The 23,370-nt window shown below is 36.0% G+C and overlaps 2 protein-coding genes across 2 annotated transcripts; both read left to right on the top strand.

Annotated features, from left to right (window-relative positions):
* Positions 1-4,259: 4,259 nt before the first annotated feature.
* LOC131077308 (acidic endochitinase-like) lies at positions 4,260-5,462 on the top strand. The gene has a single exon (XM_058014775.2). The coding sequence runs from the start codon at positions 4,312-4,314 to the stop codon at positions 5,209-5,211; it is 900 nt and encodes a 299-aa protein (XP_057870758.2). The 5' UTR covers positions 4,260-4,311; the 3' UTR covers positions 5,212-5,462.
* Positions 5,463-11,629: 6,167 nt separating this feature from the next.
* LOC131875085 (uncharacterized) lies at positions 11,630-15,718 on the top strand. The gene is made up of 4 exons (XM_059219101.1): positions 11,630-13,745; positions 13,863-14,704; positions 14,786-14,912; positions 15,105-15,718. The coding sequence occupies exons 1-4, from the start codon at positions 11,630-11,632 to the stop codon at positions 15,716-15,718; spliced, it is 3,699 nt and encodes a 1,232-aa protein (XP_059075084.1).
* Positions 15,719-23,370: the final 7,652 nt, after the last annotated feature.

Here is a 23,370-nt window from a genome sequence, read left to right on the forward strand (position 1 = left end):
TATAAATCCTATGCATCCACTTATAGGGATACAAACATGATTGAAACAAAACCTCTACATTAAGAAGAAAGGAAGATAAAGGTAGAGATGAAGATGGATTAAGAGAGGAAGAGAGAAACAAATAGATAGCTAGAGATAGAAAGAGGTAGAGGGGGTGATAAAGATAGAAACATATAGAGAGATAGAGAGATATAGAGGAAGACAAAGATAGAAACAGATAGAGAGATAGAGAGATATAGAGGAAGACAAAGATATAGAGAGAAATATAGATGGTGAGATAGAGTGAAAGAGAGATAGATATAAGAAGATATAGCAAGGGAAAGAGAGACAAAGATAAAGAGATAGACAAATTGAAATGGAGAGAGGGAGAGAGATAAGGGGAGATAGAGAGGGAGAGAGAAAAAGGGAGAGGGAGAGAATGTGGAAGAGATAGATATATATGGAAAAAAAATGGATAAATATATCTATATGGGAAGAAAAAGGGTGAGAGAGGTAGAGATAGAAATATCAGTAGGGGGATAAGAAGGGAGGGAGGGAGGGATGGGAAAAGATAGAGAGGAGAGAGAGAAAGAGAGAGAGATAAGTATAGGAGGAATAAAGAGAAGAGGGGGGAGAGAGGAAGAGAGATAAGAAAAGGGGGAGAGGGAGAGGGAGAGATAAATAAAGGGATAGGGAAAGAGATAGGGAGAGAGATAGAGAAATAGATGTACAAAAAGATACGAAGAGGACAAAGAGAAATCTAGATAGAGAGAGATAATGAGGGAAGGAGAAAGAGGGAGTTAGAGGGGAGAGAGAAGTAGAGAGATAGAGAAAAAGAGTGGGAGAGATGAGTGAATAAGATAGAAGTAGAGATAATAAGACAAACAATTATAAATGAAATTAATCCTAATCACTTTTAATTATTATTTGTAATTCCATAAAAAGATATAAATAATTAAAATGAGTTTCAAACATAAATATAAATTAAAGTCAAAACCTATTAAAAAGATAAAAAATCAATTCCTAATTTTATGGTTTATTTAATTCAACTTATATATTTCTTATTATTTTTAATTATTATTGGTAATTTCATAAAAAAGATAAATAATTTAAAAAAATAAACTTAAATCTAAATTAAAATGAAACATATTAAAAAGATAAAAAATTAATTCATAATTTTATGATTTCTTTAATTTAACTTAAATATACATAATAATTATTAAAATAAATGATTGGAAAATAATAAATATTATAAAAGCAACCCAGAATATTATCAATGGGTTTCCTTACATACTTCATTTACTTGATCATGGATAGTGTCTCATTTGTAGTTGTCGAATTAGAACTAAGAGTGAGATTTTTTTCATTGGATGGAGACACGAGGGCCTCTACGATGAGGGACATTCATTGGTTTGTGTTGTACACCATTCAGAAAAATTGTATGACGTATTCTACACATATTGTGGCACATTGTCAATGATGTTGATGAGGAAAAAAATGAACAAAGTTTGATAGAAAGATATTACTAAACTTAACCAAATCATAATAAAAATAATCTCCTATAAAGCAAAAAGAGAAAAATGAGAAAATAAATGACCAAGATGAAAAAAAAGAAAATCAAACAACTAAAACACTAAACCGAAAAATAACAAATAACAAAATAACAAAATCTCATAATTCTATTAAATGACTCACTTCTAACCATATTAAATAATAAATATAAATAAATACTTAAAATATATTTCAATAAATATTAAATCTATTATAATATGTTTTTATTTAAAAATAAATTTTAGATAAAATATAATATATAATAATAATAAATATATTATATATTAAAAATACAACTAAATTTCAAACATATAATATATCTAACATTAAAAAAAATATATTAATTCCATAAAAAAATTAATAATTATATTACACAAATCATAAAATATAGTTACAAAAATCTAGCTCCCACTAAAGCCATGATAATAACTAAAATTAAAATCTCAAAAAGTTGTTCTTACATGAGATTGTATAAAAATATTCCCATATATTGAATACGAATTCCTCGAAACGACCGGCAGATATTGTTTCTAGAATCCCGTGTAGACATATCTACAATTTTGGATAAAAAGTCTTGCTCTAAACTTCTTTCACATTGCCCGCTCAAGTTGAGGGTTTAGTAGTCAAGTCTGTGGAAAACCGTGGCAGAAAACGTTGTCCCCACAACTTTTGGTCAGAGTGGAGATTACGTTGAATAGCGACTCCTGCTCTAAACACAAATTCAACGCGGTCGGGTCATGTTCAGTGGCAAGTATTCCTGGAGTTGTATCCTTCAAAATTTAGGGTGAAACTTTTATAGTGAGTTTCTATAAAAACAGCCATCTAGTAAGTATTAGGAGTTAGTTTTTATTTTTTCTTTGTAGTTATTGGGAGTTGATAATTGGTTTATTTTTGTATGCGATGATTTGTTATGTCTTGATATTTGAAGAAATTAATTTGAACATCAAGTAAGAATCATGAAATTATTTGAAAATCTAAACATTTACAAGAAGAATGTCAAGAAGTATGTCCACGAAGATCTATATTTAGAGTACCAAAGAGAATAGTTATTACATCAAATTTTGCATCTAGATCAATCACATGATTTCTTTTTGTCTACCAACACTTTCTTAAGATGTAAAGTCATTCTTATAAGATGGTTGATCAAAAAACTTGTGATCCTCACAATTTAACAATCTCTCTAAAGTATTTGTAAATATTTCTAATCCTTACACATGTCAATAAAACAGTGAGTATCAAATTGATCTAAATCTCAAAAGTCACTCCTGGCCCACATCAATGCATCACACTATTGATTAGATTCATGTGGTGTGAGATTGGTCCTAATTCATAGAATTTAGTCAATGAAATCAAGGTCTTCGTAGAGTTCAACAATATTGTGCACTCTAGAAATATTTATTTTATATATTATAATGAACCAATTCTATGAATTATTGACAATTGTAACACTTAACACCTTACATTCACATTTTATTTCAAATTCTCATTTATTACAATTATCCATTTCCAACTAATACTAGTTAGTCTAAAATAATTCATACTTATTTATGTAAATTAATTTTATTAACATAGAAATCTAGAGAAAAAATTATTTATGTATGTTTATTCATAGAATATGTAAACTTTGTTATCTCATATATATGTTTCTTGATGAACATTTTCAGTTGTTTCCAAAGTTTTCAAATCTATTGTGTATAGGAAATATTTTGTATTTGTTATTAGCTATTTTGTAGCCTGACCATATTTTGTTTTAATTTTATATTTTTACTTGGTTTTGTACACAAGACACTTACATATACTTACTATTTTACATATATTGACATATTTTAGACTTGTACTCTTTTATATAAAAATATTTTAACTTTACAAAAATATAAGACAAATAGCACAATAATGATTAAAGAAAAGTTTTACATTAGAAATATATATTGTTGTCCTCCTTACAATCTCTAATAAAGTTATATTTCAAATTTATTCACATTCTCTAATGTATGAAATGTAAATTTACCACATGCTTTAAGGATCCATGATACAACTAGGAATTTACAAAAATTAAGGCTATTTGATCAAAGCTACATGATGACCTTGGTCGTACCTCGTATGATGAAGCATAGTTGTATTCGAAAAATGATAAAGCAAGTGGGTATTTGAAAGATGCTTTTATTGTTCTTTACTGGGTGCAAAAGTAAAAGAGACATCTATTATGAGGTTATGACGGACAAGGTAAAATTTGCTGTTACTACTTGGGTTTGTTTGAATTGACCTAGTGGTGGAGAGAATGTGTTCTTAAAAGAGGGGTCAGAAATTCAATCCTATAAAAGATAAGGTATGTATACCTCAATCCTATAAAAGACAAGGTATGTATACCTCTTCTTTTACAAGAAATATAGGTCAACATAATATACTATTTAAAAAATCTTTCTTTCTTATTTTACTTTTTTGTAGCCTATCAAATCTAGGACAAAGGTAACATCAAAATAGAACACAAAGTGCGCAGAACTTGTACAAACTTCATTAGCAAGTATCCAGATTATATGGGAAAGAAACCTTCATAGTCTGTGGTACGTAACAGTTATTCCACGCGGACGGGTGAAGTTCAGTAGCAAGTATTCCTGCGTGTGGGGGCCCGCAGGAAGAAACGTGTGTCGTCCACGACACGGCGGGGAACTAGTCTTAGAAACGAGGCGGCTGCTACACAATTTCCATTCAGCTTTTCGATTCTGCAGAAAGCTATATAAGGACCCCAATCCCACCAACAACATACACAATCAATTACAAGCCATGGAGAGAAGCGGAATTAGAACAGCCTCAATTGCCTTTATACTTGCTCTCCTCTGGAGCGGAGCATCGGCGGGAAGCATAAGCGTATACTGGGGCCAAAATGGTAACGAAGACACTCTTGCAAACACCTGCTCAAGCGGCAACTTTGGGTTTGTGATGCTCTCCTTTCTCACCACGTTTGGCAACGGGCAAACACCGGTGCTCAACCTGGCAGGCCACTGCGATCCCTCTTCTGGAGGATGCCAATCGCTCAGTGCCGACATTACCTCCTGCCAGTCTAGCGGCGTAAAGGTGTTTCTCTCTTTGGGGGGCGCCACCGGAAGCTATTCAATCGTCTCCGAAGATGACGCGCAAAACGTGGCCACCTATCTGTGGAACAATTATCTCGGAGGGAATTCGGGCTCTGGGCCTTTTGGAGCCGCCGTTCTGGACGGCATAGACTTCGATATCGAAGCCACGACGGATCACTGGGACGATCTGGCCAAGGCCGTGTCCGCTCTAAGCACCTCTTCAAAGAAAGTCTATCTCAGTGCCGCTCCGCAGTGCCCCTATCTCGATACTCACCTCGGAACGGCCTTGCAGACGGGGCTGTTCGACTACGTGTGGATTCAGTTCTATAACAACGGCCAATGCGAGTATGCCAGTGGGGACGCTACTAATCTGGTGAATACGTGGAACCAGTGGACAACGTCTATTACCACCGTTCAAACAGAGGGCTTCTTCCTGGGCCTTCCCGCTTCCTCTGCAGCTGCTGGAAGTGGCTTCATTGCTCCAGCCACACTCATCTCCGACGTGCTGCCCCAGATCAAGACCTCCTCCAAATATGGAGGGGTTATGCTGTGGTCCAAGTACTACGACGAGCAAACCGGTTATAGCTCGGCCATTAAAGCTTCTGTCTGATCAAATTTATTTCAATTCCCATGCGTAGCCTACCAAGCAAATAATAGTGAGGCCATCCTTATATGTAGTGCCTGCCTGCCTGCCTGCTTTGGCCATCAGTGTAGAAAGCTTTAAAATAACACCGAGCTTAGGTAATGCTCATCTTTTTTATCTTCGAAGCTCTGAAATCTTTTAAATTCTCGATGACTCTGAGATGCAAACTGTCTCGTTTAAATAATACGATGTTGCTTACGATTGTTTCTCTCGTCTTAGTTAATTATTATATCCACATTCAATCCAAAATTTGGTCTTCCATTGAAGAAAGATTCTGCACAAAACGAGTCAACTTAGGCAAATGGGTTATGACTTGCAGATCTTTTATTCCTAATTTTTAATAGGGATTTTTTTTTCAATTTAAATAATTGGATAGGAATAATTAGACTATATAAACATTGGTATTTTTGTTCCTAAATAAATAGATTAAAGCAAACTATAATCTAATAGGTATGTTGTAGATACTTAAATTTAGCTAATGTTTAATATTTTATCATAGTTAATTAATAATTAATTAAATCATTATTTAATTCATTTAGTCGGAGTAAATTAAGTAAATTAGTCTTATTGGTAAATTGGTAGAGTTTATTTGAGCAACATTATTTGTAAAATAAAATAAAAGAATGAAATAATCGAACATTGTTTATAAATGAATTTAATAAATCATAAAATCAAATCAAATATTCACAATCAATTAACTTACTGTTCAAATGAACAACAAATTAAAAAAAGAAAAAGAAAAATCATGAAAAAATTCAAGTTAGGTAATTGAGAAAAATAAATAAATAATCACAAAAATTATCCAACTAACTAATACTCTTTGTCTCATCCTCATCCACTACATTTCATCTTTATCTACATCTTTATCTACATCCATAAAATGTATAATTTGACATCAAAATATTCCTTCCTTTTACCATATACCTTAGTTACCTAATTTTTAAATAACTTTTATGGTTATATTTATTTAAAGTTTTCACATATGCAGCTAAAATTTCATTTCTACAACTATCATAACCAATTCTAAATACAATTTATTTAATGAATTTTATAGGAGAATTTGAGAATAAAATACATTTAAAATATTTGTCTGCTACATTAATTTGACATTGATCAATATAATGGAAAACATAATTGAAAAATTGATATCTGATATGATTGTGGCCATTTTTCTCTTCCTTTACATATTTGAATTGAGAAAATCAATTAATACTTGTGCATATGAGAAACCACAAGAAAACTACAAAGGTGTATGTTTACCATCTCATTTATACCATATAAAAAAAAAAATTAATTTTATGAATATTGAAATAATTTAAATAAAGTATCTAGTAATCTCTAAAAATAATTTTAAATAAGGAAAGAAAGTAAATATTTTTCATTATTATTGGTAAGTGAGACACAAATTTGATGGTTGACACCCTCAAGTGGTGAATGCCCATAAGAAGATCCATTTCTAATTTTTATTATATATTGTCCTATGAAGTGTACATAGGTGAAACCACTCTCTAACTAAAATCTCTCTTGTATTTTATATAGATACCTCCATCGTATAATTCATTTAGAACTAGATATATTTGTATGTAATTTTCACATAACTAACGTAGATTCTATCCATAGCTAGTTGGCTACAATAGATGCCTTTATAGGTTGTAGGTCAGAAGACATGACCATTTCAGATGGCATGACTACTAAAAAGCTTTCTCTTTACCCTCCCGCACAACCTCAGCCTAATTTGGGACAACCAGTACGACCAAATATAGGGGAAGAAACAAATGAAGTTAATTCAATCACATAGCTTATGGTTATTGATAGGGATCCTTTCCTACAACTCCAAGAGGGGGATGAAGTACTCACCAACATCATTGAGAATTATTACAGAATAGATGAGCAAACAATTGGTTGTCCATCAAGTCTTGCATGTCCATTATAGATCATACTTCTTGCTTCATGTTCACCCAACTTTCCTATAGCCAAAGATCTACTTCATACACTATTTTCACATGAAGTACAAATGCCATATTTTAGTGAAGCACCTATGATTTAATTGACTAAAGGAAGTAGAAGTTTCACCAAATAATTGTTTGAACATTAGTAATAAACTCAATTATGAACAACATGTCTTTGTTAGAATTGCTTAAGTCTCACCAGCAAGCATTTGCATGGGATTACCATGACATGAAGGGTCTAGATCCTAAGTTGTGTATCCATAGAATTTATATCAGAGATGATTGTAGACTAGTAAGGCGGCCACAGAGGAGGATTCATTTACCCAATTTTTGATATTCAATGGTTATCACCTCTTGTTAAAGTTCCTAAAAAAGGGAAGAAGTGGAGAGTTTGTGTAGATTGTGGAGAGATTAATGCTACAACTAAGAAAGATCATTTTACACTTCCTTAAATAGACCAAGTGCTAGATTCTTTGGTAGGTAAGAAATATTTTTCATTCTTAGATGGTTTTAGTGGATACAATTAGATAAGGATTGCACCTGAGGACCAAGAGAAAACAACATTTACCTATCCTTGGGGAACCTATGCATGCTTTGTATTCCCATTTGGTTTGTGTAAAGCTCTAATTTATTTTCAGAGACCACTCATTAGCATATTCTTAGATATCTCACATGACTGCATGGAGATCTATATGGATTATTTTAAAGCTTATGGTGGCACTTTTGAGGAAGCATTAAGAAACTTGTAAAAAGTCTTATGGAGGTGTGAAGATCACAATCAATGCTTGAATAGTGAAAAGTGTTTTATGATGATGCAGGAGAGAGTAGTGCTTGGCCATTGCATTTCACAATCAGGTATCAAAGTTGACCCTACTAAGATTGAGGTAATTATCAACCTTTCTACTCCTGGTAAACAGAAGGATGTTAGAAGTTTCTTGGGACATGCAGGCTATTACAGACAGTTTATAAACGATTTCAACAAAATGACAGCTCCATTATATAATCTATTGACAAAGGATGTTGAATTCCAATAGACAACACAGTGTGAAACCCTTCTCTAACTTGAAGACAACTTTGACTCAAGCACCTATTCTTAAAGGACCCGATTGGGCACTTCCCTTCCATATCCATACTGATGCATTGGATTATGCTATTGGATCTATCCTAGGATAGAAAGAAGAAACTATGAGACTACCATTTACTTCATCAACAAAAACCTGCAAGGACTTGAATTCAACTATATTGTCACAAAGAAAGAGATGTTAGCAGTCATATATGCACTCAATAAGTTTAGTCATTACATCATTGGTTGTCAAATCTTTGTTCATATAGATCATCAAGCTATTAAATATATCATGAACAAACCTTCAATCATAGGTAGATTAGCAAGATAGTTATTACTGGTGGAGGAATTTGATATTACCATTATTGATAAACCGAGGAGGGTTATTGTTGTAACAGATTTTCTATCTAGGTTGATAACCAAGGAGGGTTATTGTTGTAACATATTTTCTATCTAGGTTGATAACCAAGGAGGGTCCAGAAGTCATTGACGACTCATTTCTAGATGAACATGTGCTCTCCATTACTGGTGCAAGGCACCGAAGACATATCTCAAACTCTTGAAGATCACTAGGTTGTAGTAAGAGGTTAAAAGGACGTAATCATGGTGTTGATCCTTTGGATCCACCTACTAATTTTTTGGTCCAATTTGTAAGGCTAAGAGTCCCAAAGGTACCTTAAGACAACCTTGGGTCTCATTAGACCAATAGGACATTAGAATAGGATTTCATAGGTGTTTTTGATATTGTTTTAGCAAATAAATGACTTTAGAAAAGATCCTAAACATGTTTGAATATTGGAGGATGCAAATTGCCAAAAATTGCAAAATTATCAAAAATGTTGTCAACAACTTATGCAATATTGCTCCGAGAAGTTGCATTTTGGTTCCAACAGTCATAACCATTCAAAAATTTGGTTAGAGTCATTGGAAAGGGTCTATGTAAGCACATGAAACCTTCGAGAGAAGTGGTTGGATGTTACTTTGGTGGAAATTGAATAAGAAGAACTGAAATTCCTAACCAAAATTTTTTTTTTTTAGATAATATGGTACAGTACGGATTGCCAAACCAAAAATATGGGCATAGAATGTTAATAAATTGAATCATCTTTTATTTTCTGTGTTTATAGTTCACCTGGTGATTGGAGTGTTTTTTTTGTCTTCATTCTGTTCTGACTGGTTTAGAAACCCTTAATTTCAGGGTTAGTGCAAAGATGGAACCCTAACATGTCTTTTATGCAATGGGATCTCATGGCCACTTGGAAAATGCAAGCTAGGGGAGTGTATAGTAAGACCCTAAAGGCTCAGGACTGGAGGATTTTGTTTGTTGCCTCAACCACTAAGTTCTATGCTAAATATCTCTATGTATTTAGCCTAAGCGATGAGACCATTGTGTGGACAGTCAACCAAACAAGCAAAGTGACCGGTTTGATAGTGGAGCCTATTCATTTGGAGGTGGGAGACTCTAACCAAAGTGTTGCATTGGTTCTATGCACCCATTCTGGTGCAGGGCACCTGTGGTAATTGGATAATTCTGTTTTCATTGGATGTAATCATTTGAGTCCTGTTGTAATCATTTGAGTGTAATCACTTGAGTTTTCATTGGTTGTAATCATTTACGATCATCTCTCCTTTATGATCATCTCTCATGTTTATTCCTATTGTGTGGTGATGACTACCTACAGCATGTTTATAAGCTGTGGAGTCTTAGTCCACAAGGATTTTGGTTTTGTTGTAATAAACGGAATAATGACTTAGTCCATTTCTTGTATGGTCAAGAGTTTTTGGTATTTCTATAAACCAATCGCTCTTAGTCCATTGGACTTTAGTTCTGTTTTGTTATTTTTTGTTAATGCTCTGTTTAGCGGAGTGTTTTTGTTTCCATCTTTGTGGGTTCGGTTGTTTCAACGACCCAACTGGTTTTACCGGTTGGGTGTCTGTTGCTGTATTTAACAGTGCGTCCAACTTGTGGTTGAAAAAAGGTCTGCGAAGCAAAAAGAAATAAAACAAAACAACAGTTTCGAAGAAGATCTCTTGTAGCATGATTGTTTTCTGCAGTTCGGATTTAACACAAGACTCGTAGAGGTGGAATAAGGAACAAAAGCATACTGGACGCAAAAACACTCTAACGGAGTCACAGGCAAATCTGTAAGCGATGTTGTATGTTTGTTTCGTTCAATAAAAGCAAATCCTTTGTTCGATTTTGGTTAAAGTGTATTGAAACACTGTGAGCAAAGTTTTTCTGCGATAAGCACAATGCATTAATCGTGTAACTGTGTCATTTGAATTTATTATAATTGATATAAGCAAAAGTTTGGACAAATTGAATAGAGAAAGTTATCTGTTCATATCATTATGTAACTCAGTTCCAAACTGGTTCTCTTCACGGGAAACACAATGCCGACCGTTGAAGAACCGTTTAGGGCAAAGTTTTGTAATATTTTTAATGCTCAAGACTGTTGAAGGGAGACAATGCTTCAAAGATATTGTTTCACAGAATATATAAAACCAAAACAAAACATTCTGGTTACATCGGTCAGCCAACGCATCCATTTCTTGCGATAAACCCGTGCCCTAGCCTGTACGGCTCAAACGGTGTTGAAACAAAGCCGATTAACAGAAAACTCAATTTGTTCGAGGACCAGTTTAGAAACAGTCCCATTGTGGAAAATGTTCGAGTTGTATGCGCAATCGTGAATGACTGTTGTATTGGTCATAATGAATTGCAAATTCAATGGAATGGGTCTCAAAGTAAACCGAAAGGGTTCATTCGGCAAAGTGTGTTGAAGTTAATAAACAATCTGAAAGTAATCTGAAACAGAGTACTTAACATGAGTTCCTGTTAACACTTAAGAGATAACATCGTAGATGGGCATCGATTCTCAACCTTGACAAACCAGTTGAAATCCAACCAGCCTGATCAACTTGGAATTGGAATTCCTGAGTGAAACAAGTTGTTGTTGAATTTAGTTGCCAATTAACTGTGTTAAGAACAGAACAGGGAAACAACTCTATTAGATTCATTGTGATTAAACCACAATATCAGTCCACAGTTGAGAACAGTAAGTTTCCAAACTCAAAGATTTACTGGAAACATCATACCTAAAAGAAAGTCGTAGGCTTAAACTAAATCATTTGAAGAGCCAAGATTGGGGTCCATTTGATAACAGTAAATTGTTAGAATTTTGAAGATTATTTCATAACAGTTTTGCACAGTTTAATAGAAGTAATTTTCTCCAAGTTAAAACAACACAGTCTAAATTTCGTACTCTGTTTTAAATATCGTTTCATTTGTTTGGGCTAACCAAGCTTAGCGTTGTAGCGCTCTGCATCAAGTGGTATCAGAGCCACAAGATACCTTTTTGGGAATAACAAGATGGGGGATGGAGATGAAATCCCTATCAGAATCACCAATGTAGAATTGGCTAAGATAGTCAAAGAGCAAATGGCAGAGAGCAGGGCTGTCAGAGAGGAGAATAGGGCAATGAAGAGAGAGTTGGATAAGTTGAAAGGCCAAGTAAGGAGAGGAGGCCAAGAAGAATCAGAAGGAGAAGAAGAAGAGCAAGATCCAGCCGGTCAAGCAAATATTCCGGAGGATCAAAAGGCAATCCTTGCAGCCCTAGAGAGGGTAGGAGTAAAGGATAGGAATGATATTCCTTTGTTCCATGGCAAATTGGAACCGGAAGAATGCATGGATTGGATAGAAGCTTTGGAGAATTATTTTGAGTGTGAGGTGGTACTTCCAAGCCAAAGGGTGAAGTTGGCGAAGTCCAAATTGAAGGGGCCAGCCCTTAGTTGGTGGAATTTTCTACAAAATGAGAGATTGGAAGAGGGAAAGGAGGTTATTTCCACTTGGACCAGAATGAAGGCAGAATTGAAAAGACAGTTTGTACCGGATGATTATGAAGTGACCCTTCATAAGAAGTTTCAAAATTTGAAGCAAAAGGATCTTGATGTGAGTACTTATACTCAAGAATTTCACAATTTGACCTTGAAGGCCAAAATGTTTGAAACTGAAAAACAAAAACTTGCAAGGTATATCAATGGATTGAAATATAGCATCCAAGATGAATTGACATTGGTTAGTGTGGAATCAGTCCACAAATGTTTCCAGCTTGCCCTCAAGATTGAGGAAAAACAGAAAAGAAGAGGAGAACAAAGTAAGGGAAGAGGAAACTCATTCCGTGGAAGAGGTAGGTTCAATGGGAGAGGAACTTTTCCTAAGTTCCAAGGTGAAAGCAGCAATCAAAGTGCTGATAATGATGCTGGTGGCAGAGGGTCATTTAGAGGAAGAGGGTCAAATAATGGCAGGGGCAGATCAAGAGGAAGAGGCCCTAATGTGTTCACCGAGAGATGCTTCTCATGCAACCAAGTTGGACATCAATCTTTCAGATGTCCACAAAAGAGTGACAGCAGCAAACAAGGAGATAGAAGGGTACAATTGATTCAAGAAGAGGATTGTCAAAGCAACTCATCATACCATACAACCTCATCCAAGCATGCTGATCCAGTGCAGGGAGAAACTCTTATGTTTAATAGATCGCTGTTGGTACCACTCAATAAAGAGCCAGCACAAAGGAAATCTCTATTCCGGACTACTTGCAAAGCAAAAGGTAAAGTTTGTAAGGTAATTGTTGATTCCGGCTCTACTGAAAATCTAGTTTCTTTGGAAATGGTAACCAAGTTAAATTTGAAAAGGCTTCCACATCCTACTCCCTATAAAGTTTCCTGGTTGAATAAGGAGCAGCAAACTATTGTGAATGAACAATGCTTGGTAGAATTTGAAATTGGTGATTACAAAGATAAAGTTTTATGTGAAATAGTTGCAATGGATGCATGCCACCTTCTTATAGGAAGACCGTGGCAATATGATACTAATGCCCAGCATGATGGGAAAACCAATGTGTTCAATATAACTAAGGATGGAGAAAATTTTATAATGACACCTTTACCAGATGTTGCCAATAATTCAATCTTGCAAAGTAGTGTTATGGTTGTCAAAGAAAAAGAGTTTTTAGAAGGTCTTAAGGAAGAGAATTCTCCATGCTTTGTTGTTGTACTCAGACCTAAGGAAACTAATTGTGAGGGCAGGGAATTGAATTTAGAAGCCAAGGAAAGTACTTGTCCTAAGGTTGTATGTGATTTGCTGAATAAGTATGATGGTATTATTGCTGATAGTGCTCATGAGTTGCTTCCACCAAAGAGGTCAATCAGCCATTGTATTGATTTGATTCCGGGTTCTACATTACCAAATAAAGCAGCCTATAAACTAACTCCTGAACAAAATGCTGAAGTTGCACGACAAATCCAAGGATTGTTAGAAAAGGGTTACATACGAAAAAGTATTAGCCCATGTGCTGTCCCAGCAGTCCTTGCTCCTAAGAAAGAAGGAACTTGGAGGTTGTGTACAGATTCTAGAGCCATTAATAAGATTACTATTAGATACCGATTTCCCATGCCTCAGATAGAGGATCTCATGGACTGTTTAGGTGGTGCTAAATACTATTCAAAGATTGATCTTAAAAGTGGTTATCATCAGATCCGGATACGGGAAGGGGACGAATGGAAAACCTCTTTCAAAACTAATGAGGGTTTGTTTGAATGGATAGTTATGCCTTTTGGTTTATCCAATGCTCCTAGTACTTTCATGCGTTTAATGAATGAAGTGCTAAAACCTTTTCTTCATCAATTTGTTGTTGTCTATTTGGATGATATTCTGATTTTTAGTGGCAGCAAAGAGGAGCATTTACAGCATTTGGATCAGGTCTTGAGGAAGCTTCATGAAGAAGGCTTGAGGATAAACTTAGAGAAGTGTTCCTTCATGCAAGAAGAACTTGTGTTCTTGGGTTTTGTAATTTCAAAAGGCAGTCTGAAAATGGATCCTTCAAAAGTAGAAGCCATCCTAAATTGGCCAGCACCTACTACAGCCATGGAGGTAAAAAGTTTTCATGGTTTATGCAGCTTCTATAGAAAGTTTATTAGAAACTTTAGTGGTGTTTGTGCTCCACTTATTGATACTATTAAAGGAGGAAGAAAATGTGTTTTCCAATGGACTAAAGAGGCCAATGAATCTTTTGAATTACTGAAAAGGAAAATATCAGAACAGCCAGTACTTGTTTTACCGGATTTTTATAAGGTTTTTGTTGTTGAATGTGATGCTAGCAATAAGGCTATCGGTGGGGTTCTTAGTCAAGATGGTAGACCCGTAGCCTTCTTTAGTGAGAAATTAAATGAAGCAAAACAAAAATATTCCACTTATGATCTTGAACTTTATGCTATGGTTCAGTCGTTAAGAAAATGGAGGCATTATCTTTTACCAAAAGAGTTTATTGTTTTTACGGATAACCATGCCCTCAGTTTTCTGAATAGACAAGAGAAACTTAACCATAGACATGTCAAGTGGATGGAGTTTTTGCAGGCTTATACTTTCAGCATTAAACATAAGAAAGGGGTTACTAATAAGGTGGCAGATGCTTTGAGTAGAAGGACACTTGCCATTCAGTCTATGCACTTGGAAAGTGCTGGTTTAAAGGCTATGGCATCCATGTATGCTACGGATGAAGATTTCAAGGAAATTTATCAGGTTTGTTTGGATATGACAGCAAGGTATCATACTGATTTTTCTGATTATTTGATTCAGAATGGGCTACTTTTCAAAGGTGGTTTCCTTTGTGTTCCAAAGGGATCAATGAGGGAAAATATTATAAAGGAAAAACATTGTGGCAGCTTGGCAGGTCATTTTGGTTTGGATAAAACTTTAGAATCAGTCAAGAGGTTTTATTATTGGCCTAAGTTGCAAACGGATGTTAGGAAATTTGTTGAAACTTGTTTGATATGTCAAAAATCTAAAGGTCATTCCTCTAATGCTGGTCTTTACACACCTTTGCCCATTCCTTCTAAACCATGGGATTCAGTTAGTATGGATTTTGTGCTCGGTTTGCCTCGGACCAAGTCAGGTTATGACAGCATATTTGTGGTAGTAGATCGGTTTTCAAAAATGGCTCATTTTATTCCATGTAAAACTACTCATGATGCATCTCATGTTGCTGGATTGTTCTTTCAGGAAGTAGTACGTTTGCATGGTTTACCTTTGTCAATCATATCAGATAGAGATCCTAAATTCTTGGGTCATTTTTGGCGCACTTTGTGGAAGAAATTGGGCACTAATGTTTATTTATCTTCTGCATATCACCCACAATCCGATGGGCAAACTGAGGTCATCAATAGGTCTCTTGGTAATCTTTTGAGGTGCTTGACACAAGAACATGGTACAAGTTGGGATTCAGTTTTGGCTCAAGCTGAGTTTTCCTATAATGATTCAGTGAATCGTAGTACCGGGAAAACTCCATTTCAGATTGTGTATGGTATTCATCCACGGGGCATTTTGGAATTAAGGGATGTTAATTGTTTGGAAAAGCCCAGTGCTTTGGCTGATGATTTTGTTACTATTATGAAGGATATTTAGGATCAGGTTAAGGTAAAGCTTCACCATTCTAATTCCAAATATAAAGCTCATGCAGATAAACGGAGGAAAGATGTCACATTCAATGTTGGGGATTTGGTCATGGTCCATTTAAAAAAAGAAAGGCTACCTAAGGGCCATTATACGAAACTTATGGCAAAAAAGATTGGACCTTTTAAAATTCTCAAACGTAGTGGTCCTAATGCCTATCATGTTGATCTTCCTCCGAATATTCATTTATCACCTATCTTTAATGTTGCTGATCTATATTTGTATAAAGGTCCTGTTGATAATTCTGTGCCTGCAGGTGCTACTGATTCTCTTGTTGATGCACAGCTTTCAGCTCTTCCTACGGTACCTCCTTTGGAGATTGATTGCATTTTGGAAACTCGTGTGGCCCGGAAGACCCGACGTCATACATATTATGAACATTTGGTGCAGTGGAAATCCAGACCAGTTGAAGATGCTACATGGCTGTCTACTGCCGCTCTTGAGAAATTGGGTTTTTCTGTTCCAGCAGTCCCAACTCAAGGGACTTGAGTTTTCCTGCCTGTAGAGCATGGTGCAGGGCACCTATGGTAATTGGATAATTTTGTTTTCATTGGATGTAATCATTTGAGTCCTGTTGTAATCATTTGAGTGTAATCACTTGAGTTTTCATTGGTTGTAATCATTTACGATCATCTCTCCTTTATGATCATCTCTCATGTTTATTCCTATTGTGTGGTGATGACTACCTACAACATGTTTATAAGCTGTGGAGTCTTAGTCCACAAGGATTTTGGTTTTGTTGTAATAAACGGAATAATGACTTAGTCCATTTCTTGTATGGTCAAGAGTTTTTGGTATTTCTATAAACCAATCGCTCTTAGTCCATTGGACTTTAGTTCTGTTTTGTTATTTTTTGTTAATGCTCTGTTTAGCGGAGTGTTTTTGTTTCCATCTTTGTGGGTTCGGTTGTTTCAACGACCCAACTGGTTTTACCGGTTGGGTGTCTGTTGCTGTATTTAACAGTGCGTCCAACTTGTGGTTGAAAAAAGGTCTGCGAAGCAAAAAGAAATAAAACAAAACAACAGTTTCGAAGAAGATCTCTTGTAGCATGATTGTTTTCTGCAGTTTGGATTTAACACAAGACTCGTAGAGGTGGAATAAGGAACAAAAGCATACTGGACGCAAAAACACTCTAACAGAGTCATAGGCAAATCTGTAAGCGATGTTGTATGTTTGTTTCGTTCAATAAAAGCAAATCCTTTGTTCGATTTTGGTTAAAGTGTATTGAAACACTGTGAGCAAAGTTTTTCTGCGATAAGCACAATGCATTAATCGTGTAACTATGTCATTTGAATTGATTATAATTGATATAAGCAAAAGTTTGGACAAATTGAATAGAGAAAGTTATCTGTTCATATCATTATGTAACTCAGTTCCAAACTGGTTCTCTTCACGGGAAACACAATGCCGACCGTTGAAGAACCGTTTAGGGCAAAGTTTTGTAATATTTTTAATGCTCGAGACTATTGAAGGGAGACAATGCTTCAAAGATATTGTTTCACAGAATATATAAAACCAAAACAAAACATTCTGGTTACATCAGTCAGCCAACGCATCCATTTCTTGCGATAAACCCGTTCCCTAGCCTGTACGGCTCAAACGGTGTTGAAACAAAGCCGATTAACAGAAAACTCAATTTGTTCGAGGACCAGTTTAGAAACCGTCCCATTGTGGAAAATGTTCGAGTTGTATGCGCAATCATGAATGACTGTTGTATTGGTCATAATGAATTGCAAATTCAATGGAATGGGTCTCAAAGTAAACCGAAAGGGTTCATTCGGCAAAGTGTGTTGAAGTTAATAAACAATCTGAAAGTAATCTAAAATAGAGTACTTAACATGAGTTCCTGTTAACACTTAAGAGATAACATCGTAGATGGGCATCGATTCTCAACCTTGACAAACCAGTTGAAATCCAACCAGCCTGATCAACTTGGAATTGGAATTCCTGAGTGAAACAAGTTGTTGTTGAATTTAGTTGCCAATTAACTGTGTTAAGAACAGAACAGGGAAACAGCTCTATTAGATTCATTGTGATTAAACCACAGTATCAGTCCACAGTTGAGAACAGTAAGTTTCCAAACTCAAAGATTTACTGGAAACATCATACCTAAAAGAAAGTCGTAGGCTTAAACTAAATCATTTGAAGAGCCAAGATTGGGGTCCATTTGATAACAGTAAATTGTTAGAATTTTGAAGATTATTTCATAACAGTTTTGCACAGTTTAATAGAAGTAATTTTCTCCAAGTTAAAACAACACAGTCTGAATTTCATACTCTATTTTAAATATCGTTTCATTTGTTTGGGCTAACCAAGCTTAGCGTTGTAGCGCTCTGCATCACATTCCTTGATACTTGTTTTGTTAAGCAAGCCTACTTAAGCTTATTAGGTCTGTGAACATAGTAAGGTTTAGGGTATGCTGGAGTAGACTCACTTTATGAAACTTTGGTATCATTTGTAATCCCAAAAAGGGTATCCAAAACAATGATTTATTTGTCTAGTCCTTTGGAATTTTTGCAAGTTGTCACCTAGAAACCGACCAAAGAGACCTACTAGGATCTTCTAGCCCTATAAGGGTTTCCAGCCTTGTAGAGGTCCCAGAACCTAATTGGTGTTTGATTATTCTTATAATAGGCATAAATAGACTATCCCAATCATCAGATTAAGGATTTGTAGATCAGAGGCCAGAATTCCATAATTTAGTCAAATTTAGAGAAAGTGTCCCTAAAACCCCAATCTTGGTTGGAGTTGTGAAAGGTCCCTAGAGCCTATGGAAGAAGTGTGGGGTGTGAAACACACTTAGGAGGTCATTCCTTCCATATAGGAAGCCATTGGACCATCTTGGAGTGAGAAATCAATCTTTTGGTGTATAAACCAAGGAGTAGGCCCATTGTACATTTCTTGTCGTGTACTCTGCATCAGGTGGTATCAGAGCATTAGAAGAACATTGGGAAAGATAAAGAAATGGAAGACACAATAGAGAATAGTGAGGAGATTCCCACTAGACCCATGGCAAACATGGAGTTGGCCAAGATAGTGAGAGAGCAGGCGGTCAAGAATAAAAAGATGGAGGAAGAGATAGAGAAGTTGAAGAGAGAACAAGCAAGCAAAGAAGTTGCATCAGCCTCTGATGGAGAAGGATAAGAGAAAGTAGAGAGACAAGAGATGTCGGCAGACCAAAGACAATTTGTTGAAGCCCTTACAAGAGTGGGAAGAAGAGACAATAGAGAAAAACTACCTACATTCTCTAGGAAAATGTATCCAGAAGAATGTATGGATTGGATAGAAGCAATGGTGAATTATTTTGAATGTGAAGAGGTACCTAATAACCAAAGGGTGAAGGTAGCTAAATCCAAAATGAAGGGTCCATCCCTTAGTTGGTGGAACTTCCTACACATTGAAAGAGATGAAGAAGGAAAGAAACCTATAACCTCATGGAAAAAGATGGTGGTAGAGATCAAAAGAAAATTTGTGCCTGAGGACTATGAGATCATCTTACATAAGATATTACCAAACCTGAGGCAAAGGGATTTGGATGTTAGTACCTAAACTAAGGAGTTTCACCAGATGACACCCAAGCCAAAGATACCAGAAAGTGAGACACAAAAGATAGCAAGGTACATGAATGGCCTTAAGTTCAAAATTCAAGATGAAATAAGTTTGTTTAATCCAGAATCAGTACACAAGTGTTATCAAATGGCACTTAGAATTCAGGAGAAACAAAAGAGGAGAGGATAACACAATAATAGAGGAAGGGGTGCAAATTTCAGAGGTAAAGGCAGATTCAATGGTAGGGGACCATCTCCTAAACCCCCAGGAGAGTCCAATCATTAGGAACATGAAGGAGAATCAAGGAACATAGGTAACTTTAGAGGAAAAAGGGGGAATGGTAGAGGAATATTTGGTGGAAGAGGACCTAGTGTCTTCATCGATAGGTGTTTTTCATGCAACCAAGTTGGGCATCAGTCATTTAGGTGTCCAGAGAAGCTGAGCAATAGCAACCAAGGAGGTGATAGAAGAGCACATCTAATACAAGAAGAAGATAGTCAAAGTATGACCTCCTACCACACATCTACCTCAAAGTCTGAAGACCTGGAGCAAGGAGAACTCTTGATGATTAAGAGGACCATCTTGAAGATACCAACCACCAAAGAACCCCCTAAGAGGAAATCTGTTTTCAAAATCTCTTGTAAGGTACAAGGCAAGGTATGTAGAGTAATTGTGGATTCAGGGCCCACAAATAACATAGCTTCTATTGAAATGGTTACTAAACTTAACTTGCAAAGATTACCTCATCCCCATCCCTATAAAGTTTCTTGGTTGAACAAAGATCAACAAGCCTTGATTAGTGAACAAGTTTGGGTAGAGTTTTCAATAAGTGAATACAAGGATAGAGTGTTGTGTGATGTGGTAGAAATGGATGCTTGTCATTTGTTACTTGCAAGGCCTTGGCAATGTGATGTAGATTCTAGGCATGAAGGTTGGAAGAATATCTATACCATCACCAAAAATGGAGAGAATTTCACCATGACCCCTCTCCCAGATGACAGCAAGGATAAGCATGTTGTGACTAGTGTCATGCTAGTAGATGAGAAGGAGTTCATGAAGGTGTTGAAGGAGGAAGATACCCCTTGATTTGCAATAGTTGTCAAGCCTAAGGATGAACCTAAGAAGAAGCCTAAAATCCAATAGGCAGAGAGAAAAGTAGGTCCTAAGGAGGTTCAAGATCTACTAGATAAGTATAAGGGAATAGTTGCAGACAGTACCACGGATACCTTACCTCCTCAAAGAGAAATTATTCATTGCATTGATCTTATACCAGGTGCTACATTGCCTAATAAGGCAGCCTACAAACTACCCCTTGAACAGAATACAGAAGTTGCAAGACAGATCCAAGAATTGCTAGAGAAAGGGTTTATTAGAAAGAGTATAAGTCCATGTGCAGTCCCGGCAGCGCTAGATCCTAATAAGGAAGGAACATGAAGGTTGTGTACAGATTCTAGGGCTATTAATAGGATAACAATAAGATATAGATTCCCAATGCCAAGAATAGAGGATTTTGATGGATTGTCTAGGAGGAGCCGAGTACTATTCCAAGATAGACTTGAAAAGTGGTTACCACCAAATTAGGATTAGAGATGGGGACCAATGGAAGACAACATTTAAAACCAGTGAAGGTTTGTTTGAGGGGATGGTAATGCCATTTGGATTTTCCAATGCCCCTGGTACATTTATGAGGTTAATAAATGAGGTTCTTAAGCCTTTTATCAATCATTTTGTGGTAGTATACTTGGATGATATATTGATTTTCAGTAAAGATAGAAATGAACATCTAATGCACTTGGATTTGGTGTTGAAGAGGTTGCATGAGGAGAAGTTGAAGATCAACTTGGATAAATGTGTTTTCTTGCAGGAAGAACTAGTGTTTCTTGGATTTGTTATTTCCAAAGGTAATCTGAGAATGGATCCATCTAAGGTGGAGGCCATCCTCAATTAGCCAACACCTAGGTCTACAAGTGAGGTAAAAAGTTTCAATGGCTTAGCAAGGTTTTATAGAAAGTTTATTAAGAATTTCAGCGGGGTTAATGCACCTATGATAGATACCATCAAAGGAGAAAGGAAGTGTCAATTTGCTTGGAATGATGAAGATAATAAGTCTTTTGAGTACTTGAAAACAAAGATTGCAGAGCAGCCCATCTTAATCCTCCTTGATTTTCATAAAGTCTTCATTGTTGAGTGTGATGCATCTAAGAAGGTTGTAGGAGGAGTCTTGAGTCAGGAGGGTAGACCTATGGCCTCTTTCAATGAAAAGTTAAATGAGGCAAAACAAAAATATTCAACCTATGATCTAGAGATGTATGCTTTGGTACAATCTCTTGGGAAGTGGAGACACTATTTATTGCCTATGGAATTTGTTGTATATACTGACAACCATTCTCTAATTTTTTTGAATGGGCAAGAGAAACTAAATCACAGGCATATGAAGTGGATGGAGTACTCAAGCTTTCACATTCACTATCAAGCATAAGAAAGGAGTGACAAATAAAGTTGCAGATGCTCTTAGTAGGAGAAACTGGATCATCGAAGAAGTTAAATTGGATAGCATGGTGATTCACTCCATGAAAGAAATGTATGATGGTGATGAAGATTTCAAAGAGGCTTATCAAGTTTGCAAGGAAATGGGAAACAGGTATCATACTGAGTTTTTTGAGTTTATTTTGCAAGAAGGTCTGTTATTTAAGGGGAGTCAACTTTGTTTTCCAAAGAGATCTATAAGAGAAAACATCATAAAGGAAAAGCATTGTGGAAGTTTGGTCAGGCAGTTTAGGGTTGATAAGACCCTTGAACTAGTTAGAAGATTCTACTTTTGGCCAAGGATGCAAATAGATGTCAGGAGATATGTAGAGGGTTGTTTGATTTGTCAAAAGGCTAAAGGCAAAACATATAATGCAGGATTGTATAAACCTCTCTCAATACCTACTAAACCATGGTATTTAGTGAGTATGGATTTTGTGATGGGACTTCCAAAGACTAAAGCAGGATATGACAGTATATATGTTATTGTACACAAATTTTCCAAAATGGAACATTTTTTGCCTTGTAAAACCACAAATGATGCCTCTCACATTGCAAGTCTATTCTTTAAGGATATTTTCAAATTCCATGGGTTACCATTGTCCATTATCTCAGACAGGGATTCTAAATTCATAGGGCATTTTTGGAGAACTCTGTGGAAAATGCCTGGTACAAACCTGTCATTCTCTTCCGCCTACCATCCTCAGTTAGATGGTCAAACAAAGGTAGTTAATAGGTCCCTTGGTAATCTTTTGAGATGCTTGACTAAAGAGAAGGGAGCCACTTGGGATGTCATCTTGCCTTAAGCAGAGTTTTCATGTAATGACTCAGTCAACAGGAGTAATGGTCTAACTCCTTTTCAGATTGTCTATGGAACACACCCAAGGGGTGTCTTGGAATTAAGAGATGTTAGAGATCTGGACAAGAGGAGCACCCAAGTAGAGGACTTTTTCAAAGGTCATGAAAGATATCCATGAGCAAGTGAGAGTCAAACTAAAACATACCTCTGAGAAGTACAAAATAAATGCAGACAGGAAAAGAATAGAGTTACAATATCAAGTAGGAGATATGGTCATGATTCATCTTAAGAAAGAGAGATTTCCTAAGGAGAAGTATACTAAACTAATGATGAATAAAATTGGTACTTTCAAGATCCTCAAGAAATGTGGCAACAATGCCTATCACAATGACTTTCCCTCTGATATAGGTTTATCTCCTTTCTTTAATGTTCCTGACATATATGCCTACAAGAATGTTGTGAATGATGTTGGTGATGCAGGTCCTATTGATCCACCTAGTCCTAATATGAATGCAGATGTTGTCAAATGGAAGGGAAAACCTTTGGAGGATTCCACATGGATGACTGAGGACGCCATTAAGCTCATTGGAGTTACATTTTCTGACATACCAACTCAAGGGAATTTAGTTTTTTTTGACATGGGGACTATGGTGCAGGGAACCCAAGACATATCTCAGACTCTTGAAGATCACTAGGCTATAGTAAGAGGTTAAAAGGATTTAATCATGGT

The sequence above is a fragment of the Cryptomeria japonica genome, chromosome 4 (genome assembly GCF_030272615.1).
Source record: "Cryptomeria japonica chromosome 4, Sugi_1.0, whole genome shotgun sequence".
Classification (NCBI taxonomy): domain Eukaryota; kingdom Viridiplantae; phylum Streptophyta; class Pinopsida; order Cupressales; family Cupressaceae; genus Cryptomeria; species Cryptomeria japonica.

What these genes read in the sequence shown, in the direction of transcription:
- LOC131077308 (XM_058014775.2), top strand. Translation starts at nt 4,312, where the DNA reads ATGGAGAGAAGCGGAATTAGAACAGCCTCAATTGCCTTTATACTTGCT.
- LOC131875085 (XM_059219101.1), top strand. Translation starts at nt 11,630, where the DNA reads ATGGGGGATGGAGATGAAATCCCTATCAGAATCACCAATGTAGAATTG. An exon ending in GCATTAAACATAAGAAAGGG is followed by an intron (nt 14,705 to 14,785) that starts GTTACTAATAAG and finishes GCTGGTTTAAAG; the next exon opens with GCTATGGCATCCATGTATGC. An exon ending in GAATGGGCTACTTTTCAAAG is followed by an intron (nt 14,913 to 15,104) that starts GTGGTTTCCTTT and finishes AAAAATCTAAAG; the next exon opens with GTCATTCCTCTAATGCTGGT.